This window comes from Anser brachyrhynchus (assembly GCF_964034855.1).
Source record: "Anser brachyrhynchus genome assembly, chromosome: 17".
NCBI classification, from domain to species: domain Eukaryota; kingdom Metazoa; phylum Chordata; class Aves; order Anseriformes; family Anatidae; genus Anser; species Anser brachyrhynchus.
This window is the reverse complement of record NC_137710.1, coordinates 3,224,715-3,251,120: the sequence shown is the minus strand read 5'-3', so window position 1 is coordinate 3,251,120 and position 26,406 is coordinate 3,224,715. Positions and strand designations below refer to the sequence as shown.

The following is a 26,406-nucleotide window of genomic DNA, read 5'->3' as shown; positions in this document are numbered from 1 at the left end:
GTCAGAGGTATGAGCTTCTGTACATCAGATACATGCTTTAAATACTTAGCAGAAAGGGCAGCAGATGAAAAATAAACATTTAATTAAATGATTATTTTCCTATGAGCTTAGGATGGAAAGTAGCTCTACAGACCACAAACACTACTCAGTGAGGAACAGTAATTTTATTTAAATCTACTTCATGCGTAAGCATGATAGAACCCCAATTTAGCTTTGGCAAATATCACAACAAAAAAAGAAGCAGCCTATACAGAACAGTGAAAATGCCAAGGATACGGGTTCTCCACAGTTTCACTGCAGAGTCAATGGATTTAGAAGCCTCACTTTGGCTACATCATTAATAACCATAAAATTAAATAAAGGTAGTCTTTCACTATCACTTCTTGACTTCTCCAAGATCTTCAATGCTGTCATCATCCACCTACGGGAAAAAAAAGTCAAAACAGGTTAAGTGTATTTCCTTCTTATGCATCTCACTCGATATTCTTCACTGTACATGTAACGAAGTGCAGGAGAAGCACACGGTGCCATCTGAGACTCCCTGCTGTACATACCAAGCGAGTGACACATGCCTGTATCACACAGCTGAGCCTACAAGGCTCTGCATAAGGACAAGCCTACAGACTTATTCAGAAGGAATTCAAACCAGGAAATACCAGAACAAGGGAGAGTCAAAGAAACTGTCTGCACTTACAGCAGTGCAACCAAACCTCTCAACCATCTACACTTCAGCCCAACGCAAAATGAGTTCACCTCTTCTTCTGAAGGACATTTTTTTTTCAATATTTTAAGGTATTTTGAAAAACAGGATGGCAGCACAAGAACACTTAGGCATTCACCATTAAGAAATGGTCAGGAAGAAGCTGTAGATATCTGACAGCTCTTACTCTGATACACCTTCCTCAGTGCACTATATCCTTAAGGATTTGATGTTTCTTGGACAATGGAAGCAACATTCAGCTTCAACTTTAATCACTCCTTAACCTAATTGTTCATATGTAGGAGGAAGGGCAACAACTGGTCTTACTTTTGCACAAGTCTGTGCTACCGAAGGTGACACCCATTTTTGAAAATCACTGGAAAACTCACAGGCTACTGTGCAAAACTAGAAGTCTTACAAAAGAAATTGTTTATTACCTCAGGCCACTTCTCCTGTATTACGTCGATAATGTCATCTGTGAAATCCCCCTGAATGATTATTTCATCTTCTCCTGTTACTGAGGCACCGCAGGAAAATTTCTGAGCAAAAAACCTTTGCGCTTCCTTAAGATCGATTTCTGTTTATGGGAAAATTGGCAGTGTAAGTACAGTCATTGCCATACCAGTTTTTCCTCAAGTTTAAAACCAAAATTTAAATCTTAACTGTTGAAAGACTAGTGGTATTTTACAGTTGAAACTTTAATATGATTTCCATTGAAAGCAAAAGTCTGATACTTACATACAAAACAACTGACTTAACAAATCTAGCACTCTTTGAGGCCGAAATCACTAAAAGTCATCTGTACATTCTGTTTCTACAGGTCTAGGCTGCAAGCACTCACCAAAAACACAAACGCAGATTAAAAACCCATCCAGTTCTGAGTAACCTCTATAGTTATTGAACTATTTTTTCCCCACAGAATTGCTTCAGTATGTTTTTATTAGAAACATGTCCCAGTGATTTTTGAGATCTATTTTGAGATCTATCTTTGTGATTTATTTATTTATATTGTTGTTGTTGTTTTTTCTTGGTCCCTCAAGAAAACCAACAAAATTCTTATGCAGGAAATACGTAACATACCTCTTTAATACAACCAAGATTAAAACTTTGATAAAACCAGTGAGCCATTTGTGAAAAAAAATGTTATTACAGATATAACACAAAGTGGCTAAGATGTCTGCAGCTACGTAGGGCAGCACTGTTGGTTTAATTTGGCAATGATTTAACTGCCTCACTCAGAAGTGCACTTAATCAATTTCAAGGATAAGTTAAAAAAAAAAAAAGTAATAGCAAATAACAGATTTACAAGTTAAAAAAAAAACAGGTAGTGACTGACAGAATTAAGCAACTTTTTGAAAGTAAGCATGTTTATCATTAAAATAACAGACTACTCTGAAGTCTAACAAGTGGGCTGCCGTGGGAAGACGCTTCAAAAAAAAGTAACCCTATTTGTTTAAGGACTTAAATCACAGAGGGAGTCATCATACCTTTGGCATACTTTGGAACTCCTAAAGCACCCTGGGAATTTTCATCTCACACCGACAGAAGCAAATCACTCAAGGTAATACAATCAAAAGAAATATCTTAAAGGTTACTTATCCAACATATGCCTAATAGCGTGCTAGATGTGAGTAGAGGTATCAGTTGCTAAATATATACATAGCAACCACACAAGGAAACTCCTTTTTTGATAGTTGTTAAATGAGAATGAAGTAATGGTTAAATATTTCAGACAAGGTATAACAGCAGAGAATAAAAGACGGTATCCAGCCTTAAGTTAACTTAAAAAAAAAAAAAAAAAAGGTTGTGAAGAAATACAAACTAGAAGGGAGATAACAGAATAGACAACACGATACCTACAGTGACGGCAAAAAGTTTCAGAATTGAAACTTTTTTACTCACAGGAAACAAGCCAAGACTCTAGGTAATATCAGGTTAAAGGCACATCTAAAAGCAACAAAATACACCTAACAAAAGTCTACTCACCAAAGGTTGCAAGGCCACATACTCTTGTGACGTATTTTTTCTTTGCTCTAGGGATTTTAGCTATTGTAACTTTTTGTGGTACAGTCTTCTTCTTCTGTTTTATCTGACCTCTTCCACCTTTAAAACAGAAGGTAAGATTACGTAATTAGTTAAATGACAAAACATTTAAAGAAAAAGACTGTAAAGTCAGATATCACCCCTGTAAACAAAGAAACCTCTCTCCCCATCTATGTATGTAAGCAAAGATACATTGCACAGAAAAGCCTTGTATTACAAAAAATAACCTATGCATGTCAAATATGCATTAAAGCCTAGCACGCACATCAGGACCCTGTTACAATGATAAAAATGGGGGCTCCCCAACACTTTACTTTGGTCTACATTTAGCCCCTTTTTCAGGGATTTTTCTTTTGTAGTAATCTTAGGAATGAATTGTTACTTTAATGTTTTTCATGAGCTTAACATCCTTACGGTTTGGGTGTGACGCAAAGCAACTTACTCGTGTCCATTCACTGAGGCCAGGAGAACCTGCCTAGTTGGGCTGCTGGGTTAAACAGCACGTTAAGTTCTAGATATTCATGCAGGACACGTATGAAACATTTTATATATATGGGTTGGTAGAAAAAAATATGCCTCAAACAGAAGCCAGCCACAGGAGTTGACTTTGTATAAACTCAAGTCACCCCAGGGTAAGTGAAGTTTTGTTCTAGAGCCTTCTCACCAGGAAAGCCAGGAATTCACCAAGAATTTATGAGCAAACTAACCCCTTGAGAAAACTTTTTTTTCCCTTAATGTGCAGCACTTTCAGTTCTACATTACTATAAATTGATAACAATTTATTGTCTTAAATTATCAGTTATCTCAAAGTTTCGTCAGTCAACAACTGCACTAAGTTTTTGCTCGTTTTCTTCACCCTCTCTTCTAGAGTATCTTGTACCATCATACTTAACACCACACCCTAAGTTACACGAAACTTGAGATTCTAGGAGAAAATCTCCAATGATTTTAAATACTTATTTTATAACTAAAACCATACTAGCCATAGCACCCCACACAATGAAATAATGTTGAAATGAAATGTTCTGAAGTCTCTGGAAGAAGCATCCAAGCTACAGATTCTAAGTTACTGTTGTCACTACACATATCCCACTGACAAAGTAAACATAACTGGTTACCAAGACACAAAAATAGAACGTCTGCAGTGATATGTGGCTTAAAATTTGAATCCTACTGGGCTGTTAACCAGCATTTATGAAGCACTACAGAAAGCTGACAATAAGCAGGCAAATACATATTAACAACCACAGCATTCTGATTTATGATGGAATGTACGTTCGTTAAACAAAAATAACTAACAATACTGGGGAGGGATGGAAGGTAAAAAGGCAAAAGCAGCATCACGAGGCATTTCTAGAGGCAAGCAACCTTTGTTCTACTCTGCAAGCAACCTATAAGCTCACGTAAAATAGGGTAAAAACAGGCATTTGGGGAGGTATGCCAGATGATTTTAGGATGGAAAGAATTACTCCCTGAATAAGTGCCATCGCAATGACGGGACAATCAGATACACAACCCAGGTCTCTTCACTAACACCGCACACATCGCTGTACCAACCCTGCTACCACATACGCTTCTTCCAGTTGGTATCTTTTGCGCAGAGTCGAAGGGTAGCTAACACAACCAAAACACAAGAAAGCCATGCCTAGTCCAGGCCTACAGATGAGAAAAAGACGTCCCAAACTGTTCATGAATCAATTCCACAAACAACTATTTAGACCTTGCCTCTCTTTTGCTTCTTCTTCTCCTCCTCTTCTCCTGCAGTTCCTTGGCCTTCTCCAACCCCAGCTTCCTGTTTAGGTGAATTTTCTTACGTACATCAGAACAGAGTGGTGAGAAGAAAGAGAACAAAATTAGTGGTCAGATTACCACACGACCTTACAGAAACAGGAAGTAAGGCACAGTGACATTCTGCTAGATCCTTAAGTGGCTTGCTTTAGCACCACGGTTCCTTGACTGATGCATGTTACAACCTCATTCTAGTGCTGGGATGAATTACATCTGTGACATTCAGCTTGAGGATACAGTCAGTTTCAATACAGTCTCTGCATAATTTCCAAAAAGGGACGGAAATTAACGACAGTGTTAACATTTAAATTCTAAATCGACAGGTTCCCTATCACTAATGACCTTTCCTCCAGCAATCCACTGTTGACTGGAAAGACATAATATTGGATAAATTAACTTTGACAGGAAACAAATGCACAGATGACTGGTTACAGCAGAAACCTTAATAAAGATCAAATATCGTTTCTGAGATTTTCTGACAAACTTATTTTCACAGCATCCAAAAGCACCCTAGACTTTTGAGAAAACGGTTTAACTTTCAGACAACTGGAAGATGGGAAAGGTGAGAAAAGGACAAGCTCAAAGACTTCTGAATACACTTAAGTACACATATAAGCCAGAAAATGGAGAAAGATTCTTACCTACTGTAAGTTTTGCAAACTCATCTGGAAAATTCTTTTCTAACCATTGTCTGCATTTAGTCACATCAGGCATGTATTCGCAGTACTAGAGAAGAAAGGACACATGAATGTTGTCACAAACAAATAGAGCAAAATACATTTTCTATTTAGCTCAGCCATTTCTCTTTAGGGTGACTCAATACCAACACTCTAGTAGCACATAAGGAGCCTCGTGGCATGCTAAAGATGAGAGCGGCTGAAGCACAGAACTACCACAATTAAAAGCCAGAAAAGGTCAGAAAGAATCATCATAGAAATCATAGGACAGAAAGAAACAAAAAAATAACTCACCTCTGTTGGCAGTGAACAGACTGGAGAAAGAGGGGAGGGAAAAAAAAAGAAATTACAAAAAGTTCTCAACTTACAACCTTGGTGTTAATTCAAATTGGTATTTTGAAGTTAGGGATGACTTCTTACATTGTAACTTCTGGTTATAACCTCACGCTGACTCAAAAGATTATTTTATTGATACCATTCCTCCATTTAGTCATTTGCTCACATGCTGTGTGTTAGAATAAAACTATCACAGCAAAAGCAATCAGTCAGTGAAGGAAGGGAAGAAGATACGTATAGTTCGGGGAAAAGATACAGAAAGAAACACCAGTTCTACCTGAGGCAAAAAAATATGCCTAATAAATTACCACATGATTCAGATAGCTCTCTATTTTCCAAGAGCTACCTATGTCCCAAAGATCCGAGAAAATCTAGGCCCAAGCTCATCAAAGAAGATGGGTTACTTGTTGGATAGGCTTGACTTTAAAACACACCCAAGCCAACTGTGCAGACTCACGCACAGCACGGATTCTTTTCTAATCCCCTGCAACTGTGTTCAAGCACAATGCAAAATAAATAATCCTGAGTGATATGTTTTAGATAAGTACGTTGTTTCATTTTAAAAATTTATCTACATAGCTACAAATGTAATGAGTGAAACAGAATTGTAAACGCAGTGCAACAATTACTTTAACTTTATTTATTATCATACTGATGTTCAGAGACCTCGTCTGTGCTAAACGTACTAGCTTTTTACTAGCTGCAGGAATCTGCTCAGAAGTTTGTGGTCTGAGCACCATTCCCAGTAATGTAACTTTTACACGAGCCCCCCATTTTTCACCAAAAACGCTTTGGATAAAATACACCACACAAACTACTTCAGAAAGAAGCTCAGAAAGGTCACGCTGACCGTGGCCTATCTTTTCAACAAAAGCTGACCAGAAGAAAATGTCCGATTCTCTCACTCTTTGCACTAGGCTGCCCTCACAAACAGCACACTGGAAGAATCGTGGCCCACTGCCCCTTCAGCACTTGCCTCCGCAGTAGAGAACCCGAAGAGGATAGTCAGCATCTGACCTGGCACCGCTCCTTACGTCTCCTTTGCAGTCAGGGACCACAGGATCAGCTATGTCTGTGGCCATGTCACAAGCCTGCGGGTCACAGAATTAAATGAATGAAATGAAACAGTTCTGTGTTATTCACATCTTTCCGTACTCAGCAAAAGCCTCGGAGACTGATAGAAGCACAAGGCCCGGAGAAAACATGTGTGATCGTAAGAACAGCAGGAGAAATCAGGGAGTAACCATGAGGGGAAAATGGCTGCAAAAGCTTCCAAGCAGTTTGGAACTGTAGCATGCAAGGGAGAAGGCAAAGTGGCAAAAAATGTAGCGTAAAATAAAAAAAAGATGTGCAAGAAGAGCACGTGGGATTACGGAACACGCTGTTTTAAGCGAAACGTGAGGGATTATGTTAAACCGGTGGCACGCTGTGTGGAAAGGCGGAGGGACCGCCAACAAATTAACTAAAGGGATCATTTAGATTATCAGCTGAAGAGTCCAAATCTGGTCCTGGGACACCGCCAAAGCCAACAAAACGCAAAAAGACCCCGCAAGCAAACCGCCCTCACCCCCTGCCGCACTCCGCAAGGGTTTACAAGCACGCAGCCACGGGGCTCGGGAAGAGGAATCAAGAGGCAGCAGCGCGGGGCCGGGACAGCGCTGAGGGAACGGGACCGGGGGGCGATGGGGTTCGGGTGCCGCGAGGGGCTGGGGGCCGGCGGGGGCACCTGAAGGGCCGGGAGGGCGCGGGGGCGACGGCGGGAGGGAGGGAGAAGGAAGAGGAACGGGGGGTGCGGGGATGAGGCACCGGGGACAAGGAGGAGGGCCCCGGGGACGGGGAAGGGGGGGGCTGAGGTAAAGCCGGGCGGCACGCACCGTTACCGGGCGGCCCCCTCAGGCCGCGGCTCCCCCTCCTCCAGCGGCGGCGGCGGCTGCAGGCCCCGGGCCCCGCGCCTCCCCCGGCCCCGCCGCCGCCCTCTCGCGAGAGCCTCGGGGCGGAGCCGCTCCGTGAGGCGACCGGACCCAGCTACGGGGCGGCGGAGGGACCGAGCGGGGCCGTTTCGCGGAGCTTTCTGCCTCCCCCCCCCCCCAGCTCCGGGCCGCCGCCATGCCGCGCTACGCGCAGCTGGTGATGGGCCCGGCGGGCAGCGGGAAGGTGAGGGGGGCGAGGGTCGCTGAGGGGACGGGACGGGACGGGACGGGACGGTGAGGAGGGCGCTGACGGCTCGCGTGTGCCTTGCAGAGCACGTACTGCGCCGCCATGGTGCAGCACTGCGAGGCGCTGGGCAGAGCCGTGCAGGTGGTCAACCTGGACCCGGCGGCGGAGCTGTTCGGCTACCCGGTGATGGCAGGTGAGGGGACCGGGGGAGGGTGCTGAGGGGACCGGGGGTGGGGTGCTGAGGGGACCGGGGGTGGGGTGCTGAGGGGACCGGGGGAGTTCCTGAGGGGACCGGGGGGGTTCCTGAGGGGACCGGGGGAGTTCCTGAGGGGACCGGGGGGGCGGCGGGATGTGGGAACCCCTCTCGCCCCCCGAGACGCGCCGTGTGTGCCCGTCGTTGCAGATATCCGCGAGCTGATCGAGGTGGATGATGTTATGGAGGATGATTCCCTGCGCTTTGGCCCCAACGGGGGCCTGGTGTTCTGCATGGAGTACTTCGCCAATAACTTCAACTGGCTGGAGGAGAGCCTGGGGCACGTGGAGGACGACTACATACTGTTTGACTGCCCAGGTAAACACGCATCTATGTGTTAGCGTTGTGCTTTGGACGCAGCATAATGTTTTCAATATGATTTCTGTGCTGGTCATAGAATCATAGAATCATTTAGGTTGGAAAAGACCCATAAGATCACCAAGTCCAATCATCACCTAACGCTACCAAGCCCGTGACTAAACCATGTCCCTAAGCGAGACATCCACGCGTCTCTTAAATACCTCCACCACTTCCCTGGGCCAGTGCCTAACCACCCTTTCCACAAAGAAATTCTTTCTGACATCTAATCTAAACCTCCCCTGGTGCAACTTGTGTCCTATTGCTTGTCACCTGAGAAAAGAGACTGACACCTTCTTCACTGCCACCTTTTCAGGTAGTTGTAGAGAGCAATGAGGTCTTCCTTCAGCCTCCTTTTTATGTATTTTTTTGTATTATTAACAGTTGTCAGAGTTGCTTCCAGATGCCTCAGAAGTGAACTTGTCTCCATTCTAATTTGGGTGACAGTACTGACTTTTGTTAGCATCATGTAGTGTGAGAAAACTACGGTAACTACTAACTAATGCTAAGTGGAGGTTAAGGGAGGAAAAGAAAATTTTGAATTCATTTCCATTTTGCCAGTATAATTTCATCCAAATACAGGCACAGTTGTCTGAAAGATTGGGCTTTCTTTATCAGCTGTTATTCATACTAAGTGTAATGCCCATGTTTCTGTAACCGATAACTGAAATGTTTCTGTTAGCTTTCCATTTCTGCATATTAATATTCTAAGCGTGTCTTAGGTCAGATCGAACTCTATACACATTTGCCAGTGATGAAACAGCTGGTGGAGCAGCTTCAGCAGTGGGAGTTCCGTGTCTGTGGAGTGTTTCTCGTTGACTCTCAATTTATGGTGGAATCTTTTAAGGTATCCATTTGAAATCTTGTAAACAATTGTAAAAGTTCATATTGATGTAGAACAAGGAATCTGATCGATTTAGGGGGCTGGGTTTGTTTAGGCCGAAGGAAGGAATGCTAAACGGGGAGATCTGATTGCTGTCTTTAGCTGCCTCAGACAAAGGTTGTAGAAAGGAAAGTTCCAGCTGGACGTATAGGAAATACCCTGCACCGTGAGAATGGTCAGGCGGGAGCAGGGGCATAGAGACGCTGCGTAATGTAAATTTGTGGAGTTGTTCAAAACTTGAGCCCCGAGCGACCGAATCTGACTGAGAAGTTAGCTCTGCTTTGAGTGTTGGTAGGGACCAGATAACCTGTAAAAGTTCCTTCCAGCCTAAATTGTTCTGTGATTCTATGAGAGCTTTCTCAGAGCTGGAGAGAGAGCATGACCCTTCCCTTATCCAGCAATAAGAATCCTGAGAAGGGCTTTGAGTTTTGTTCATGTCCTTTTCAGTGACAGATCCAGATTTAAAGCTCTGGAAACAGCTGGCAGATGGGAACCTTGGCACCTCCCTTTTCCAACAGAGATAATGACTCCCCGCTTGGCCTCGTGCCCATGTTTCATGTATTCATTAGCTAGACTTGCTGTATAGTAGATTGTGACCTACGTGATGGTTTTGTGTTTTTCTGTACTTAACTATGTTATTTTTCATACTTCTTCAGTTTATCTCCGGAATTCTGGCAGCACTCAGTGCAATGATCTCTTTAGAGATTCCACAGATTAACATCATGACTAAAATGGATTTGTTGAGCAAGAAAGCTAAGAAGGAAATAGAAAAGTAAGTTCCAAAACATTACTTACTCTGTAGTGTGATATCTTGAGGTAAATTTCACTCAGAATTCAGTCTAATCTTTCCCCCATTTAAAATATACTCTTTTTGGAATGGTAAAAGACGGATTTGTTCTGCATCAACTGTGGTCTTTAAATGCCTGGATAGGATGTGTACAGTTTAGTCAAAGTCAAAAGGTTAGCTCCATGTGTGTACATAGCTCTAGATTTTTCTTTAAAAAATTATCTTGAATAACTTGCATCATTCTGAATGACATTCTGGGGTACTGCACCTCCTTGAAAACCTAAACTAGAGGTGATCCTAACTTGTTTTGGTACTGAACATACTGAATTACCTCTGTGTTACTTTTACATTTGTACTACAGTTTGAAAAAATAGTGTTCCCTGTGGTCTTCATCAAAGCTTTCTTAAGTATAAAAGTATATTAGCAAAAAGAAAATTTAAAAAAACACATTTTTTCTACTCGCAATCATAATCTGAAATTTAAAAACAATTACAAAAACTGTATTTAACAGGGGTTGTAAGTTGCCATGATAATAAGTTAGTTCATTCAGATCACAGAAGGATAGGTGGCTTTGGTAGCTGTCTAAAAGCATAGTGACTCATGCATTCTGTATGTCGGTGTTAATGATGAGTTTCTTTCTGCCAGGTACTTAGATCCGGATATGTATTCTATGATTGAAGATTCTACAAATCTACTGAAAAGCAAAATGTTTAAAAAACTGACTAAATCAATATGTGGATTGGTATGTATATTCTGATCTGGGAACTACCATTGGTTTGCAGTTTTCCTTCAAAGGGCTTTAGCAGTCTGGGCAAGGAAAATATAACTGTAGTATAAGGCAGTGGTTTAGAGTGCTGTGAGGAGACTTAGTGCATTCTCCTTCTAATGTCTTTTGAATCCTTTCTCTAGATTGATGATTACGGTATGGTTCGATTTCTACCTTTTGATCGCTCTGATGAGGAAAGTATAAACATAGTTCTGCAGCACATAGACCTTACCATTCAGTATGGAGAAGATCTTGAATTTAAAGAACCAAAGGTAAGGTACTTCTGATGATAAGATGAAAAATAGAAGGGCTCCATAATACAAATCATGATATAAATCTTTGCCTTGTTAATAAATGATTGCCTTCATATGGTTCAAAATAAGCCATGTTTAGTCTTTTAGTGACAATGCTTATATCATCTTCATTTACTGTTACAAAAATGGGATTCTTTAATATTGTCTTGCGTGTGCAAGTACTGTTCAAATGGTTGTGTTGAAAGTAATGCTTTTGTTTTCAAAAATAATATAATCTTAACTTTTAAAGGTCAGAAAGGGCCATTAAGAGAATTAAGATCTCTTCCTGCATGTTTGTTCAAACTCCCCTAAAAAATTATGCATCTGTATCTCATGTTGTAAAGTTATTCCTAATCTATATCTGTCATACATCTATCATGTAAAATACATGAAAATACATTTCAGAAAGTTTTGCTATTTGTTTTATGGAACAATGTTAGACATTGTTCATGTGGTTTCTAAAATAAAGCATCGCAGAACAGACAATGTAAAACAGCCACTAGGGAAAAGTCAGGTTTTACCTTTTTTGTTTTCTTTCTGGCAGGAATATGAAGAAGATAAATCTGCTCTTGTGGATGAGTATTTTCAAGATCATGTAAATGAGTGAAAAATAGATGCTCAGAAAGAGGAAGAAAATACCTTGCCTGTGTGTTTAAAACAACAAAAAATCCACTGCTGTACAAATATATTTGATGTTTTATCTGTAAGATAACTAAAATTTCTACTGAGAAATGGGCTATATGTCAGTTTATATGACAGAATATTATGAACTATATTGTTGTTTTTAGTTCTTTTATAAGTACAGAAAGTTCCTGGATTCTCTTAAATGTTTCAATTTTATTTTGTTTTTATTTCTTTGCCTAAAACGTATTAGTCCAATTTATTATTTATTCAGCTACTTTCAGCTGAATTGGAGGATGTTTTTCTGCTGCTCATGTCCAAGTACCTATCAACCTTGCCTTTTCCTTAACCCTAAGGAATGTGTTTTGCTCATGGAGTCCTTGAATTAAAATATTTTCCATAGAGGTCTCATGGTTATGTAATGCTTAAATTCAGTGGATGCCTCTGTATAGGCATGACACCTCTCACTATATAGGATATATAGTTTGTGTATTAAAAATTAAGCCTGTTCCCAGAAAACCTGAACATCAGCCAAGTAATAGTTCTTCAGGATTGTGAAACATGGAGTCAAAAAACGTACTCATTTTTTAATAGTTACAGAGTGGGTTAACCTCATGATGTGGCAAGTCGTGATGCGTGTCTGGGGTTAATCCCACCACGTCGGGGCCTGATCTGGCTGAATTAAGCTTTGCTGGTTTAGCTCACCTCCAGCCTGGCACATCCTAGGGCTGAGTCATTGAATCAGGGAGTGGTGTGGGTGGAAAGGGGCCTCACAGACCCAAGGCTGCCCCCCAGCCCCATCCAGCCGGGCTGGGGCATCCTTCTGACCGTGTCCTGTTCATGGAGCGTGGAAAGAAGCCCAAGCCCTTCAGCTTCAAATCCCCCCAATTTTTCCTGCCTGACTCACGCAACGAGTCATTTATGGGTGAAATTAGACACACCGGCTCCCAGGGAGGGCCATGGGTCGCTAGTACCAGACGAACCTGGGTCTCTTCAAACACTTCACCGCCCCAAAACCCGCCCCGGTGGGGCTGGCTCCGTGCTGCCTCACCCCGCTCCCCACCTCAGCTCCTTCCCCGGCCGGGAGCGGCGCCTCTCGGGGCGGCGCAGGCTGCGGCTTCCCCTGCTCGCACCGCCCTGCTGCCTCATTTCCTGCAGCCCCGGCGGCCGAGGAAGAGGAAGAGGAAGGCTTGCCGTGAACCCATCCCTGCCATCCACCCGCTCGGCCCCGCCGAGCTGCCCCCTGCCCTCCGAGATGCCGGTGAGGGGCGCGGGCAGCCCGCGGGAGGCCCGGCGGGGGGCGGGACGCCGGGCGCGGCCGGGCGCTGTGGGGCCGGGGCTCGGCTGTGGGGCCGGGGGTGAAAAGGGAACGGGGTCGGGTTTGAGGGGGGAACGGGGCCGTAGCCGCTGGAGCCTGGCGCTTTGGAGGGGGTTGGTGTCGGTGGGAGGCTGCTGCAAGGCCGGAGCCTTCATCTTCCTCTTTCTTCTTCCTCCCCCCGGTGGGAGGGCGGCAGCCTGCTACGGCCCCGCAAAGGCAGGGCTGCGGGGCGGGGAAGGCTTCTTAAATGGTCACTTGGTCAAAGCCAATTTTCCAGGAAGTGTCATATTCAGAGGGCTGGGTTTTTTTTACCCCGCTTACACCTGTTGTAGCACACAGAAATCTTCTTGAGCATGTATGCGATAAGCCTGTTTTTAGTTACTATTATCTACTATTATTAGCTAGACATGCAACAAAATCCCTTTCTAATGACGGAGTAACTAACTCGTTTAATGACCAATTTCGTGACCTGTGGAATGCCCCACTGCAGGGCTGCTCCTCCCGTGGAGCCCTGCAACTTGGGTTCAGGCAGCCCAGGGATGGAGCAGCAGACATGGGTTGGATGCACCAGTTTTGTCCTGTCTTCCACCACTAACATAAATGGTGTCCGGGGGGATGGTCAGCACCGGAAAGGTGCTGAGATATGGGCCCAGTTAAAAAATATAAGTTGTTTGTGCAAAGAAAGGTTGCTGGAAGCACAGCTAACCAACAAAACTGACTTCGGTGAGGATACAGAAGAGAGCCGTAATCAGTCTGCGCTGCCAAGGGGATGCTGAAATGCCCGTTTTAAGTGGCGTTGATAACAAGCCTTCTCCCCTGTCTGTAGGCTTACCACTCAACTTTAATGGACTCTGATACCAAGCTAGTTGGGAACATGGCGCTGTTACCCATCAGAAGTCAGTTCAAAGGCCCAGCGCCCCGGGAAAGTAAGTTTATCTCTGAAAGCCCCTTTGCATATTGTTTGAAGTCATTTCACGGTTTGTCCCAGACCAGACCCAGTAAGAGTGAGGAGAGGAGTTGTGGCTTAGAAATGGACTGCTTTGTAGATGACGTTTTCAGATGCTGAAGTGTTACAAGCCGTAGAAAATTATCATACAATTGTTATCTGGAACAGGTCTGGCTAATTTGGTTACTTTACTAATTAAAAGGAAGCCTACAGTTACTATTTTCACACTTCCTCCAGTGTCTCAGCGTGCTTGTCAGCAGGCTCTGAGGAGGACGTGGTGGTGCAAACCCTCTCATGTCAGAGGAAGCAGAGGTTTAACTGCAGAGAACTCGCACTTTGGAGCTGAGGCTGAGGGCACTTGGCTGCCCTGAAGCTACAGGATGATGAGGAAGAAAGGCAGCACTGTAGGGTAGCAAAAACCCAAAACTTTAGTCTTGGGCATCCCAAAACTGACCACTCAAGTTACTCAACTGGTAGGAAACTGGGGAACTGCTGAACTGCTGCCCTTTGTGAAGTGAGAAGTCATGGTGGAAAGAAGAAAAGGGAGTTAAAACTCCTGCTAAGAGTAGGAAACTTAAATATTACGGTCTGAGTTCACCAGTCTTTCAGATAGCAAACACTATAGCGTAGCCGAGTTTTCTGCATTTTGTAAATGATTTTGCTTTTGCAAGAACCATTGTTTATGTACTTCAGTGAATAAAAGTTATGATCAAATGTGGTGTACTGGTACACCGTTTAACTTTGTTTTTCTTTTTTTTTTAAGCTAAGGATGTAGATATTATAGATGAAGCCATCTACTACTTCAAAGCTAATGTTTTCTTCAAAAATTATGAAATTAAGGTAATTTTTTGTGATATTGTATATACAGTAAGTCTTGGATATTTGGTGGTACAGATATACATTTCTTTGCAGGTTAAATAGTTCTATTAGATAAGAAAACCTCCCCTTCCTCCCACTTAATTTTTTTAATTGGATAAATGTCATGAATTACAAGTTCCTCTCTGATGAGGAAATTTTTATCCCAAATGGTTTGAATTCATTCCTATTTCAAACGTTTACCAGTTCCATAAAGCATCCTGTAGTCTAACAGTGTCTGGGCTCTGTGCGCGCTCTTATTTTGCAGAATGAGGCTGACAGAACACTGATCTACATAACTCTCTACATTTCTGAGTGCTTGAAAAAGCTGCAAAAGGTAAGCAGGGAAACAGCCTGTTCTGGGATTGTACTCGAGAGTATTTGCTGATGTTCTCCTCCTAGGGGCACAATACTGCTCACCACAGTCCCAGTTGTCAGAGCCACAAATACTTGAGGCTGTGGATCTCCAAAGAGATGTTGTGATGCTCATCTTGATGAGTCTTTAAGTTTTAATGTCTGGTAAAATATTTGAGTCTAAGGCTTTTGTTTGTAAGTTTTAACCAATTGTTTGCCTGGTTCTTCCAGTGTAACTCCAAAGGCCAAGGAGAGAAAGAGATGTACACACTAGGAATCACTAACTTCCCAATCCCTGGGGAACCTGGCTTTCCACTTAATGCCATTTATGCCAAACCTACCAACAAGCAGGAGGAAGGTGAGACTAAACCAAGAACTCTGAAGGCTTCCTTTGGCCCATAGTTTACCAGCTGCATTTTTGTGACTATGACTAGAAAAGTGACCCTGAAAACTGAATCTTCTGAATCTGTAGCTCTGTCTTCTGCGGGCTGCATGAGCTGGATTTTCTGACCTCAGGGGCCCAAAAACTTCCCTGGATCCATAAATTCAACAGAACAGAGCAATATGGGTCTGAGTCTTTTGCATCAACATAATTGCTAGATAAATTCTGTAACAGAGCCCAAGCCAACTTCTGCACTGGGAGAAGAGGAAGTCTACAATGATGGGCAAAGGTACCAATGAGAAAAAAATGGTTTGGATGATCCTTTTTACTGATTTTATAATTATATAAAATTATATTAACGTTATATAAAATTAAATATAAAAATCCCAAGTGTGGCTGTATATTGAACGAACCAACTCAGCCAGCCAGCAAGCTGAAAGCTGTGAAAGCTCACAGTTTCCACTGTAGGCATTGATGTCCAATGCTTCCATGATAAATTCAATTTCACTTGGTGCTGTTTGGTGCTTGCGCTGTGTTTCAGAGGTGATGAGAGCCTACTTGCAGCAGCTCAGGCAAGAAACTGGTCTTCGGCTTTGTGAAAAAGTGTTTGATCCTCAGAGTGACAAGCCTAGTAAGGTAAGGCTTTGGTGTGATCAACACAGGTTTAATGAGAGGCTTGCTTGTTTTTTCAGAGAAGTGAAACGATGGGGTGAGTGATCAGATGTGGATAACTTTGGAGCGGGCTTCCCTGGTTTTATAAGGCTATCAGACTGCAAATTTTCAATACATTTCATCTGTAATATTGTAAGACAGCAAATGACAATTTTGGATACTTTTAAAAGCAGGATAGTAATAAGTGGTGTCTCAATCAGTTCTTCAAAGTATTGCATACTGTTGGCTAAGGAGGACTCAAGGTTTTCAGAAATCTGTGGGCATGAGAAATGCTGTTTATCTTCCTGAGTGGTTCTGATCTGTTAGCTTCCTTGAAGTAGACTGTTTTGCCTCATACCCAGATTAAAAAAATAGCCAATCAATGCATGAATTACCTCCTGGTTATATGTTTCATGTGCAAATATGACTGTTTTTAACATTGAAAGTATTTAGGCAAATTTAGTTTCAAAGGCATAGCTTTCCGATGCCTTGTTTATTATTATACTGGACTAAATATATTGGAAAAAATAGCATACACAGAATAAATAGTAAAAATAGTATTGAAATAGTAGAAAGGATAATATCCTGCTTTAATTCAGAGTCTGCAGCTCTATATTATAACTCATTGGATCCACTCCTGTCATCTTGTTTTCCTAAATTCCAATAGAAACCAATAGGGAAAACTGTATGTGCAAAATTGGACCCATAACATTTGTTATTTGTCAGTGGTTGAATACTTGCAAGTCACTATTTCATTTACTGCACTGAAACTGCTTTTGCATATTTTCTTATTTTGTACTTTCTTCTGCAGTGGTGGATCTGCTTCGTGAAGAGACAGTTCATGAACAAGAGTCTGTCAGGTCCTGGGCAGTGAAGAGGCAAAGCAGCAACAACATTAAGCATTTCCACAGGAACATGTGTAAAGGATTTTGCCTTTTTTTTTTTTTTTTGGATATGTTTTGTACCAAGGAAGAATTAAGTGCTTATGAAGAAAAAAATAATCAATGAGAGGTAAAAAGAAGTTAAAGCAAAAAGATCATTGAGTACTGTAAGCAAATATTAAGCTGGTGCTTAATAAAAGATTTCTAATGTGCTGTTTCAGATGCAGGCTGCTTTATTATCAGTGGTTACAGCTAGCATTTAAAACAGGGCTTTTGTTTGAACAGGAGAAATGTGTGTGCCTGGGGGCGTATGTAATTGCTCTGCTGGCTAGAGTCTCAGTATCACGTGTTAAAGTACAATGATTTTTACCTTTTTTCAATAAACTTAGCTTGTAATTAATGTGATACCTGCTTTATGTCTTATGGATAGCTTTCAAAGAAATAAAATTAAAATTTTGGTGAAAAGGCCATCATTATTGTTTAATGGTAAAGTAATCAGAAAGAAGTGAATCATTCTTATTGTAAACAAGATTAATGCAGAGGCTGTAGTCTCCAGCAGTGTCCCCGTTATTTAACATCTTCCTCTGCAGAGCAGTGCTCTGAAGATGTTTTAACGTCTTCAAAGAGTAATGTAGGCAGATTACATACACCTTAGTCCAAGGCTGCCTTTGTGATGGCAGATTTGGTCAAACATAATGAGCACATGGTAGCAGCAAAAATTGTTTTGATCACTCTGATGGCTTCCTGAAGATCTGCAAATGTGAGTTCATTTTATTTTCTAGACAGAAAATTGCAGTTGTGGCAATGCTTGTTTCATTGCCGCCGTACAGCACCACCATACTTTGCGTTCCTTAACACTGGGCTGCTCGGCGCAGTCACTGAGAGCTGTGGTGGCCTCGAGCCGACAGCTCCTCCTGCTGTCAGTGGCAGTAATGCTTGTAGAGTAGCCACGTTTTACATTTTACACATTTTACTCCCTTTCACTGTAGGTAAGGGAGTGGAAAAAATTAAGTTGATGAAAGAAAAAAATCCCAACACAGGTTTTATCTTGTTGCTGTGTGAGGTCGACCCCTCTTGAGAGGCAGTTCCATGCCTCATGGTTAATGGTGGCTCAAGTTAAAGCGTTTCTTCTGCCTGTGTCCCAGAAGAAACCTGGGTTTTAAAGGGTCTTTCTTCTCAGCTGTCTATTTTTACAGGCAGAACCTCCGTCATCTCCAAGACCTGTCACACTTAGCTGCCACAGCCAATAGCTAATGAAGTTTTGGTAGAAAATTCGGTTTTGAGAGGAAAAACGGCTAGGTTTAAGAGCTCTGCAGATACAGAGTCTAAATCTTTTTACACAAAACACTGCTGAGCCGGAGATGGTCTCCTCCAGCCCCCATGACACACTGCCAAGCCCGACACAATCCTGCTACTCCTACCACCCCCCCGCCCTACAGCCGACTGAGGGAAGCCGCCGCTGCGCGGTCGGAGCTATCGGGGGGCCTTGGCCCCGCCCGCGGGCTGCCCTGCCGAGCGCCTGTCGGGCCGCGCGCCCGCCGTCAGGACAGCGGCGGAGGCGGCGTCGCGTGAGGCCCCTGCGACGGCGCCATTTTGAAGCGGCTGTGGCGGCCCCGATCCGTTCCTCCTCTCCTTCCGGTCCCCTCTCGTTCCCCTCCCGGCTCCCTCCCGGCTCCGTTTCTCCTTGCCGTGCCCTCCCGCCGCCGTCATGAGCGTGGTGGAGCACGTCCGGGAGATGGCCTCCGCCGGGCTCCACTCGAACGTGCGGCTCCTCAGCGGGCTTCTCCTGACGATGAGCGGCAACAACCCGTGAGTGGCCCTCCCGCCAGCGGCTGAGGGGGAGGCCCGCGGGGAGCCTGCGGGCAGGGGCAGGAGGAGGAGGAGGGCTCAGTGTTAGGGCTCTCCCTGCCTACAGTGGCCTCTGTGCGCCTGTATGTTTTGGAGAGTTGTTTGAGGTACTAATTAACGCCAGAATCCCCTTCTGAAACCCTCACTGCTCAGCATGGGAAGGTAGCACCTTTGTGAGGAGTTGTACCTGTTACTCAGGGGCCCTCCCAGTGCAGCAAAGGAGCAGCAACATTTGGAAATTGAAGGCAGACAAAGCAAGCTTCACATGCTTTGGAATCTCTTTGGCTCTTTGCTGAACTTAGTCTGTTTGCATTTTTTCCTAGGGAACTGTTTTCACCATCTCAGAAATACCAACTCCTCGTATATCACGCGGATTCTCTTTTCCATGATAAGGAATATAGAAATGCTGTCAGTAAGTACACAATGGCCTTGCAGCAGAAAAAGGCTTTAAGTAAAACTTCAAAAGTAAGACCTTCTACTGGGAATGCTGCATCAACCCCCCAAAGCCAGGTATTTCAAAACTGACTAATGTGCTGCATAAAATGATCAGGCCCCCTCTGTTCAGTTAATGTTGCTGATTTAATGATGTAGTGTTAGATTGTGGATTTATCATGTCAAATAAGCCTCTTTTCTAATGGAAAGCTTAATTTGGTCTTGGAACGTGAGTTTTATATGTGCAATTCATGCTTTTTGAAGACATGAGAACCAGTCAGTTGCGTTTTTAACTTTCTTGCACTAGACTTTTCTAACATATTTTAAACATTTTATGAGGCGACCTTATTTACGTTTCTTATGTGACTGTAAAGTGCTTAATGTTTGTGTTTTATTTCAGTGTTTACCATCTGAAATTGAAGTGAAATATAAAATGGCTGAATGCTATACAATGCTGAAGCAAGATAAAGATGCCATTGCTATTCTGGATGGGATTCCTTCCAGACAGAGAACCCCAAAGGTTTGTTCTGGCAGATGTTTGTCACAAGTCCTTGGTCGGTGTATTTCTAATCCTTAGGCCAGTAAAGCAATGTAGTCTCTGAGTATAATAGAGCTTGAAATCTGTATCATCCATCCATCGTCCATTCTTTCTTGGATGTTGTTATGAGTAGTTTTCATAGGGCAAAGAGTGATTACTGTCAACAAATGTGTGTCACTTCTACAAGGAAAAAAGTTTTTATGATTGTAAGCTGTTCAATTACGGCAAGTTAGTGAGTGAGTGCGAGATATCCGAATAATTTGCTCTGGTTTTGAAGTGGGGCTCTAAAAGTGAGAGCCAAGTACAGGTTTAACGAAACGTACTTTACTTTGTGGATGTAGCTAGGCAGAGTCTTAGCCTCCATGGAAGAGCTGTGTATCGCTGGACAGGAAAGGCATGCTGTCACCAGCTGGAGCTGAAGGGGATACACTTGTAGCCTAGTTACCTTGCAAGGCTGACTGTTCTGTGCTGTTTCACTGTTAGGCAGTTATCTGAACTTGCTAAACTGTGATTGTTAAAATTGAGCAAGTGTTTTAATACGTTCTTGAATCCAGAATGTGTAAGGAGTAGCACATCATTTCTTATTGTATGGTTTGAGCAACGCGAGATGCTTGAAAGGATGAAGACTTTGGCAAATAGAAGGAACGCCAATGCACCGTCTTTCCAATTCACTCCATCCTTCTTAATAACAGTTTAGATAACGCTAAATATTTAGATCCCATTGTGGACTGCAGTGCTAAATATGTTGAGTCTGTGCCTTCTGGCTCTGTTATGTCATAAGGGCTTAAAAGATAAATGCATCAACTCAATCAACTATGTTTTATCTTAAAGCAGTGTATGTGGCTTAGGCTCTCATAATGTATAGGTGTTCTGTTTAAAGACCAAATTGCAGAGCAGAAAAAGAAGAAAAGATTAAGGAAAGAAAACTTTTAACCTATACACACTAGTAAAATGAAGTATTGTAGCAGAAAAGTAATTGGGCTGCGTAGAGCTCAAATCATTTCTGTTCTTTCATCAATCATGACTTTATTCAGAAGCTAAATGGAAACTTTCTCTGCCTTCCTAAACTCTTTGAAACTTCTGTTGATCAGAGACATACACTGAAACTTAATGTAATGGGTATACAGGTCCTTCTTGGCATCATACGTAAAATACTTGCCCATTTTTTGACATCGTGTGTGCAAAACACTGAGATTTCAGGATGTATTATGTCAATACAGAAGAATACAAATTTTATATTTGGGCTCAGAATAATCAATTTTAATTTTATAGTATATGGTATGTTATAGTGATCTCAGAAGAAAAGCTGGCAATTATAACTTCTACCCAGAAAAGGAGGGAGGGAGCAATGCTTGAAGGCAAAGTTGTGACCTATTCTTAGTGAGGATTTCTCCTTTCTCATACCTGACTCTAGTGCCGTTGTGTTCCTTACAGATCAACATGATGCTGGCAAATCTGTACAAGAAAGCGGGTCAAGAACGCTCATCCGTTACAAGCTACAAAGAAGTACTGAGACAGTGCCCGTTAGCACTTGATGCCATACTAGGTAGGTTTCTCCATACTGTGAGTACTTCAGCACTAAAAAGTGTTATAATCTGAATTATCTTTAGGACTAGGTAATTGACTGCAATTTGCATATAATATATAATGCCTGTATTATGCAAATTATAAAGAACATTGTGACAAACTGCTTGTTTATGCTTGCCAGGGGATGGAGTTCCTGGTCTTGAGACAATTTATATTAAAGGTAGTTTATGGTGACTGAAGTTGAATTTTATACCTTTCTGAATAGGTTTGCTCTCGCTGTCGGTGAAAGGTGCAGAAGTGGCCTCTATGACAATGAATGTAATTCAGAGTATTCCTAACTTGGACTGGCTTTCAGTGTGGATCAAGGCGTATGCTTTTGTGCATACTGGAGATAACACGAGAGCAATCAATACCATTTGGTAAGAGTTGAAAGAGCATGATGTAATCAAATAATATAAAATATTTATGTATAAATATATTAAAATGACATTGTATAAATAACAGCCGTTTCTTTTCTCTTAAAGCTCTTTAGAGAAAAAGTCATTGCTGAGGGATAATGTAGATTTACTGGGGAGCTTAGCAGACCTGTATTTCAGAGCTGGAGATAATAAAAACTCTATTCTAAAATTTGAACAAGCACAAATGCTGGATCCTTACCTAATAAAAGGTAAGAAAATCCTAAAAAAAAGTTTACTTCGTGTAATGATCTGGTGAGTAACATTAGAGTAGCAGATACACACAAACATTCAGTAGAATATTGAATATTGTTGTACCTGGCTTTCAATTCAGAATTTACACTTGGAAATTGTGTACAATGACCAGTTGCTGGTACTTGCATGGTTCATAGTAGGTGTTGGTGTTGTAAGTCATTTAAAATTAAAAGGTATCGTAGCCGTTTATGTGGTTTGCCAAAGAGGCATATATTAAAAATAATTTAATTAAGAAGTTTGTTTTTATTATTTCTTGTTGTGAATGAGCTTTTCGTTTCTTGATGACTGACCTTCAAACGTTTCGCTTCAGGAATGGATGTATATGGTTATTTATTGGCACGGGAAGGTCGACTGGAGGATGTGGAAAACTTGGGCTGCCGTCTCTTCAATATTTCTGATCAACATGCAGAGCCCTGGGTGGTGTCTGGGTAAGATGTTCTCTTTCCTTTCTTACCCTGACCCTCTCGATTTGCTGCATGAGGTAGATTACAGTTATACAGTGGATTCAGATTTTTTCGTTCAGAGGGTGCTTTTCTAACTATGTTCTGGTTTTGGGGTAACTTAGCTAGTAATAAATACTTATTTTGGTTGTTTCCAGTACGTCTAAACCTCTTTGATTTACTGTACCTGTGCAATAGCAGTGATCTATTAAATAGCTATAATGGTTAATATTCATATTGATGTTTTCTTGTTGGTTTCATTTTTTTTTAGCTTTTGAAAAGAAAAGTTTGTTTTTACCTGAACATATATTTTTAACTTGAAATCCAAGAAGCTCAACAGTTGCTTGTAATCTATTTTTTTTTTCCCCCTCTCTCTTCTAAGCCTCTGTGAATGCATGCAGGCAATACGTTTACAATCTGTCTTGTCTTTCCGTAGGTGTCACAGTTTCTATAGTAAACGATACTCCCGTGCCTTATATTTAGGAGCCAAAGCTATCCAGCTTAATAGTAATAGCGTTCAAGCACTGTTGCTGAAAGGAGCTGCTCTTAGGAACATGGGCCGGGTACAGGAAGCAATTATACACTTCCGTGAAGCGATACGTCTTGCGCCTTGCAGGCTGGATTGCTATGAAGGTGAGTGAAGCGAAGCTACTCAAACGTATAGCATTGGTTTGGTGGTGTGGTGGTGGTGATGATGGTTTTTGCTATTATCAAGCAAGGGAATGGACAGGAGTTGTTTTTTTTTTTCTCCTGCTGACTTTCTAGTAAATAAACTATTATTACCCCCAAAGCTATAAAGTTCTATTAAAAGTAGTTAGATGAGAGATAATAGAGAACACATGTATTTATAAGAATGATTTTCAAAAAAGATGTTTGTTTTTAAATTGTTTAATCTGGGCATAAACAGACTTCGGTGTTTTGATCAAATCAGTTTCAGATGATGGTAACTGGATAGTTAGTTGCACTGGGAACTTTGTTTTGTCATTCTGTCTCCTAAATAGGAACAAATTTATATGGTAAGTAGTTAAGGAAAGTACGTTTTCAGAAGAATATGCATTTTCTTGCAGAGTTAAAAGTAATGCTAAAATGTTTTCCTTTTTCATCATCAGGTCTCATCGAATGTTACCTAGCATCTAACAGTATCCGAGAAGCTATGGTTATGGCAAATAACGTGTATAAAACTCTGGGAGCAAATGCACAGACCCTCACTCTGTTAGCAACAGTCTGTCTTGAAGACCCAGTCACACAGGAAAAAGCAAAAACATTATTGGACAAAGCGCTGACACAAAGACCTGATTACATTAAAGCTGTGGTAAAGAAAGCAGAACTTCTTAGTAAGTTCACTTTTTCCACTTAATTCATTTTCCACTTTTCTCTTTCCACTTTTCCAACTTAATACTACAAAACATAATTGATGTTTTAATTATGCAGCCTCATCAATGCGAGGAATGTGATGGTGATGTTGCAGCCTAGGGGGTTGTCAGTTCTATTCTGAAGGGAAAAGCACAAGAATTAATTGCATCTCACAACTGACATTGCAGCACTTGAAACAATTGCAGACAAAATGTTTTGACTTCAAAGTATACGTAGTCATGAGTGTAGCAGTTACTGCTTACAAAAAGTATATTGCTGCTATCCTTCATGCTGTCACTTCTGAGGGAAGAAATAAGTGTGTGTTGTGATGGCTTTTACTGCGCACTCTGACTTTTATAGATTTGTCTAAACTATTAATTAAAACTGTAGTTTTGCAAATAAACAGGTAGAGAACAAAAGTATGAAGATGGAATTGCTTTGCTGAGGAACGCACTGGCTAATCAGAGTGACTGTGTTCTGCATCGAATACTCGGAGACTTTCTTGTAGCTGTCAACGAATACCAGGAAGCAATGGACCAGTACAGTATTGCCCTAAGGTAACCCAGAGACTCCAAAATTGCAGCATATTTATAAGAACCAATAATCAACTTCAAGTAAAAAGTTGAGCATTGAGTCACTAAGTGGTTAGTGCATGCATGAGAGGTAGCTCTACATCATTCTCCCTTAAAACAGAAACATAACGCATTGTAGCCTGATAATGAATTAGTTGCTCATAAGGCTTTGAACTGAGAAGTGCAAAATTTATGGATGGTATTAACAGCAAACATGTCACCATGCATACAGCTCCTTGACTGATAAAAAGATTAAGGCATGGATTTTTTTATTTATTATTACATTGGCAACTTCAGAATCTGTTCCTTTAGAATAGAAGATGCTCTATGAGCATGAGCTATTATGTAAATTTAAATAGGTGATTCAATAAAGAACCTAAATGTTATCTTATAAAGTTGTTATGTTAAATGTTACATATTTCGATTTCAAAAAGTTAAACTCACCTTAAATCTAGCACATTACATCCACAATAAACTCGTGTTGCGTAAATGGATCAGCTATTTTTATTTTGTAAATGATGCGTTTAGTCATAGTCATTTAAATTTTTATTACTTCCACATTGCTTTATAATTAGTGTTGTCTGAAGGAGTTGACTTAAGTTTCCTTAAAGAGTGTGATGTTTAGAGAAGTGCATTCGTGAGGCTCAAAATGGTTTTGTATAAAGATGCAATACTTGGTGTTATTGTCAGCCTGAGGTGAAGTTTACTGATTTGAAACTCTTGGTGATGCTAAACAGGAAGTGCAGAAAACAAGATGATTTTTTTTTAATGATAGCATTACAAATACAAAAAAATACTAAGTTTTAAGTCAATGCTTTCTTTTCTTTCCCTCAGTTTGGATCCAAACGATCAGAAGTCACTAGAAGGAATGCAGAAAATGGAAAAAGAGGAAAGCCCAACAGACGCAACCCAGGAAGAAGATGTGGACGATATGGAGGGAAGTGGAGAAGAGGGGGACTTGGAAGGCAGCGATAGTGAAGCAGCCCAGTGGGCAGATCAAGAACAGTGGTTTGGCATGCAGTGATGGCCTCTCTTCCTGAGGCTTGTTTTGGCACATGAACATACCACTGGGGCCATTCTTCTTTGAAGAACTTCAGCTGTGATTTTTGCAGTAACAAAGACTTTTTTTTTTTAATATAGACTCTGAAACCATTTAATAGTTCTATGCATCTCAATGCCATGAAGATTCTTGATGCTGCTTATTTATTAAGTATAAGGGATTAACTATACTGGAGGTTATTTGCAACTTTAATTTCAAAAAAATCCCTGCTAAAACTAAAAGCATTAGAATCTAAAGTGCATAATAAGCCTATTGTTTATGATGGGAACTGTCTAAATTGTGTTCAGGGCTAAGTGTGCTTGATTGATTTGTAAATACAGCGGTTTGTATTCCTTTGTGAAAAAGGTTTGTATGCTCCCTTGTTTGTATGCTACCTTTTGGGCTCACACTCCTGTTGAAGTCTGGAGGAGTTGCTTCCGTGTGGCTGAAAGCAGCACTTTTCTCTTGCTGTGTTTGTTGAATTAATTTGTCTTTTTATAAGGCATGTCTTTTTATCTCCTGTGTGCTGTAAAGGAGAAGTTTGATACGCCACGCCGCTTTGACTTAGAGGACATTTTTGTAGTTGACTGATTTCTGTGTGTACAGAATTGTACCAGTGTTGGAGAGTTACAGCAGTTTGCCCAATCCTTACTCAAGCCTATAATCACATAAAGTCTGTACATTAAAATTTATTTTTAAATGCTCTTTAGTTTTATTTCAGAATGTTACTAAATGGTTTTTCATCAGTGACTCAAAGCACTTCACATTCAGCATACAGCAATGACAATTAAAATGATATAAAAAGAATTCATCCCTTTCCACATGCATTTCTGTAAAAATGTTAAAATTATACAAGTATGTATTGTCTTGGTTTTGCCATGTTTAGATACTTCCTGTTT

At 41.5% G+C, this 26,406-nt stretch overlaps 4 protein-coding genes across 6 annotated transcripts; 3 read left to right on the top strand and 1 right to left on the bottom strand.

Moving 5' to 3' along the window:
* Window positions 1-145: 145 nt before the first annotated feature.
* DENR (density regulated re-initiation and release factor) lies at window positions 146-7,557 on the bottom strand. The gene is made up of 8 exons (XM_080559546.1): window positions 7,419-7,557; window positions 6,521-6,635; window positions 5,503-5,522; window positions 5,173-5,257; window positions 4,469-4,552; window positions 2,687-2,803; window positions 1,138-1,277; window positions 146-421 (listed from the first exon to the last, which is right to left on the bottom strand). Exons 2-8 carry the CDS (start codon window positions 6,624-6,626, stop codon window positions 377-379), a joined length of 597 nt encoding a protein of 198 aa, XP_080415672.1. The 5' UTR covers window positions 6,627-6,635; window positions 7,419-7,557; the 3' UTR covers window positions 146-376.
* Window positions 7,558-7,562: 5 nt separating this feature from the next.
* Window positions 7,563-12,065, top strand: GPN3 (GPN-loop GTPase 3). Its single transcript, XM_080559545.1, has 8 exons — window positions 7,563-7,698; window positions 7,786-7,894; window positions 8,105-8,272; window positions 9,034-9,158; window positions 9,851-9,966; window positions 10,627-10,723; window positions 10,891-11,019; window positions 11,585-12,065. The coding sequence occupies exons 1-8, from the start codon at window positions 7,651-7,653 to the stop codon at window positions 11,645-11,647; spliced, it is 855 nt and encodes a 284-aa protein (XP_080415671.1). The 5' UTR covers window positions 7,563-7,650; the 3' UTR covers window positions 11,648-12,065.
* A 659-nt stretch (window positions 12,066-12,724) lies between these two features.
* On the top strand, window positions 12,725-17,513 carry ARPC3 (actin related protein 2/3 complex subunit 3). Its single transcript, XM_080559547.1, has 7 exons — window positions 12,725-12,922; window positions 13,806-13,905; window positions 14,689-14,765; window positions 15,049-15,117; window positions 15,366-15,492; window positions 16,058-16,152; window positions 16,979-17,513. Exons 1-7 carry the CDS (start codon window positions 12,917-12,919, stop codon window positions 17,039-17,041), a joined length of 537 nt encoding a protein of 178 aa, XP_080415673.1. The 5' UTR covers window positions 12,725-12,916; the 3' UTR covers window positions 17,042-17,513.
* Window positions 17,514-18,582: 1,069 nt separating this feature from the next.
* ANAPC7 (anaphase promoting complex subunit 7) lies at window positions 18,583-26,314 on the top strand. Of its 3 annotated transcripts, none has more exons than XM_080559510.1 (11): window positions 18,583-18,857; window positions 19,220-19,406; window positions 19,729-19,848; window positions 21,301-21,412; window positions 21,659-21,812; window positions 21,918-22,060; window positions 22,414-22,531; window positions 22,980-23,176; window positions 23,653-23,877; window positions 24,303-24,453; window positions 25,303-26,314. In XM_080559510.1, exons 1-11 carry the CDS (start codon window positions 18,757-18,759, stop codon window positions 25,490-25,492), a joined length of 1,698 nt encoding a protein of 565 aa, XP_080415636.1. In that variant the 5' UTR covers window positions 18,583-18,756; the 3' UTR covers window positions 25,493-26,314. The 3 variants fall into 3 exon arrangements, with proteins under 3 accessions (XP_080415636.1, XP_080415638.1, XP_080415637.1); XM_080559512.1 differs by having other exon boundaries at window positions 18,587-18,857; window positions 19,220-19,308; XM_080559511.1 differs by lacking the exon at window positions 18,583-18,857 and adding an exon at window positions 18,935-19,003.
* Window positions 26,315-26,406: the final 92 nt, after the last annotated feature.

Excerpts from the sequence above, each read along its gene's own strand:
- ANAPC7 (XM_080559510.1), top strand. The coding sequence starts at position 18,757 with ATGAGCGTGGTGGAGCACGTCCGGGAGATGGCCTCCGCCGGGCTCCAC. Across the intron at positions 21,413-21,658 it reads AGCACTTGATGCCATACTAG|GTTTGCTCTCGCTGTCGGTG; the intron begins GTAGGTTTCTCC and ends CTTTCTGAATAG. Across the intron at positions 22,532-22,979 it reads GAGCCCTGGGTGGTGTCTGG|GTGTCACAGTTTCTATAGTA; the intron begins GTAAGATGTTCT and ends GTCTTTCCGTAG.
- ARPC3 (XM_080559547.1), top strand. Across the intron at positions 14,766-15,048 it reads TCAAAAATTATGAAATTAAG|AATGAGGCTGACAGAACACT; the intron begins GTAATTTTTTGT and ends CTTATTTTGCAG. Across the intron at positions 15,118-15,365 it reads GCTTGAAAAAGCTGCAAAAG|TGTAACTCCAAAGGCCAAGG; the intron begins GTAAGCAGGGAA and ends TGGTTCTTCCAG.
- DENR (XM_080559546.1), bottom strand. The coding sequence starts at position 6,626 with ATGGCCACAGACATAGCTGATCCTGTGGTCCCTGACTGCAAAGGAGAC. Across the intron at positions 4,553-5,172 it reads GTTTGCAAAACTTACAGTAG|AAAATTCACCTAAACAGGAA; the intron begins GTAAGAATCTTT and ends GATGTACGTAAG. Across the intron at positions 422-1,137 it reads TACAGGAGAAGTGGCCTGAG|GTGGATGATGACAGCATTGA; the intron begins GTAATAAACAAT and ends TTTTTCCCGTAG.
- GPN3 (XM_080559545.1), top strand. The coding sequence starts at position 7,651 with ATGCCGCGCTACGCGCAGCTGGTGATGGGCCCGGCGGGCAGCGGGAAG. Across the intron at positions 8,273-9,033 it reads CATACTGTTTGACTGCCCAG|GTCAGATCGAACTCTATACA; the intron begins GTAAACACGCAT and ends AGCGTGTCTTAG. Across the intron at positions 11,020-11,584 it reads TTGAATTTAAAGAACCAAAG|GAATATGAAGAAGATAAATC; the intron begins GTAAGGTACTTC and ends TCTTTCTGGCAG.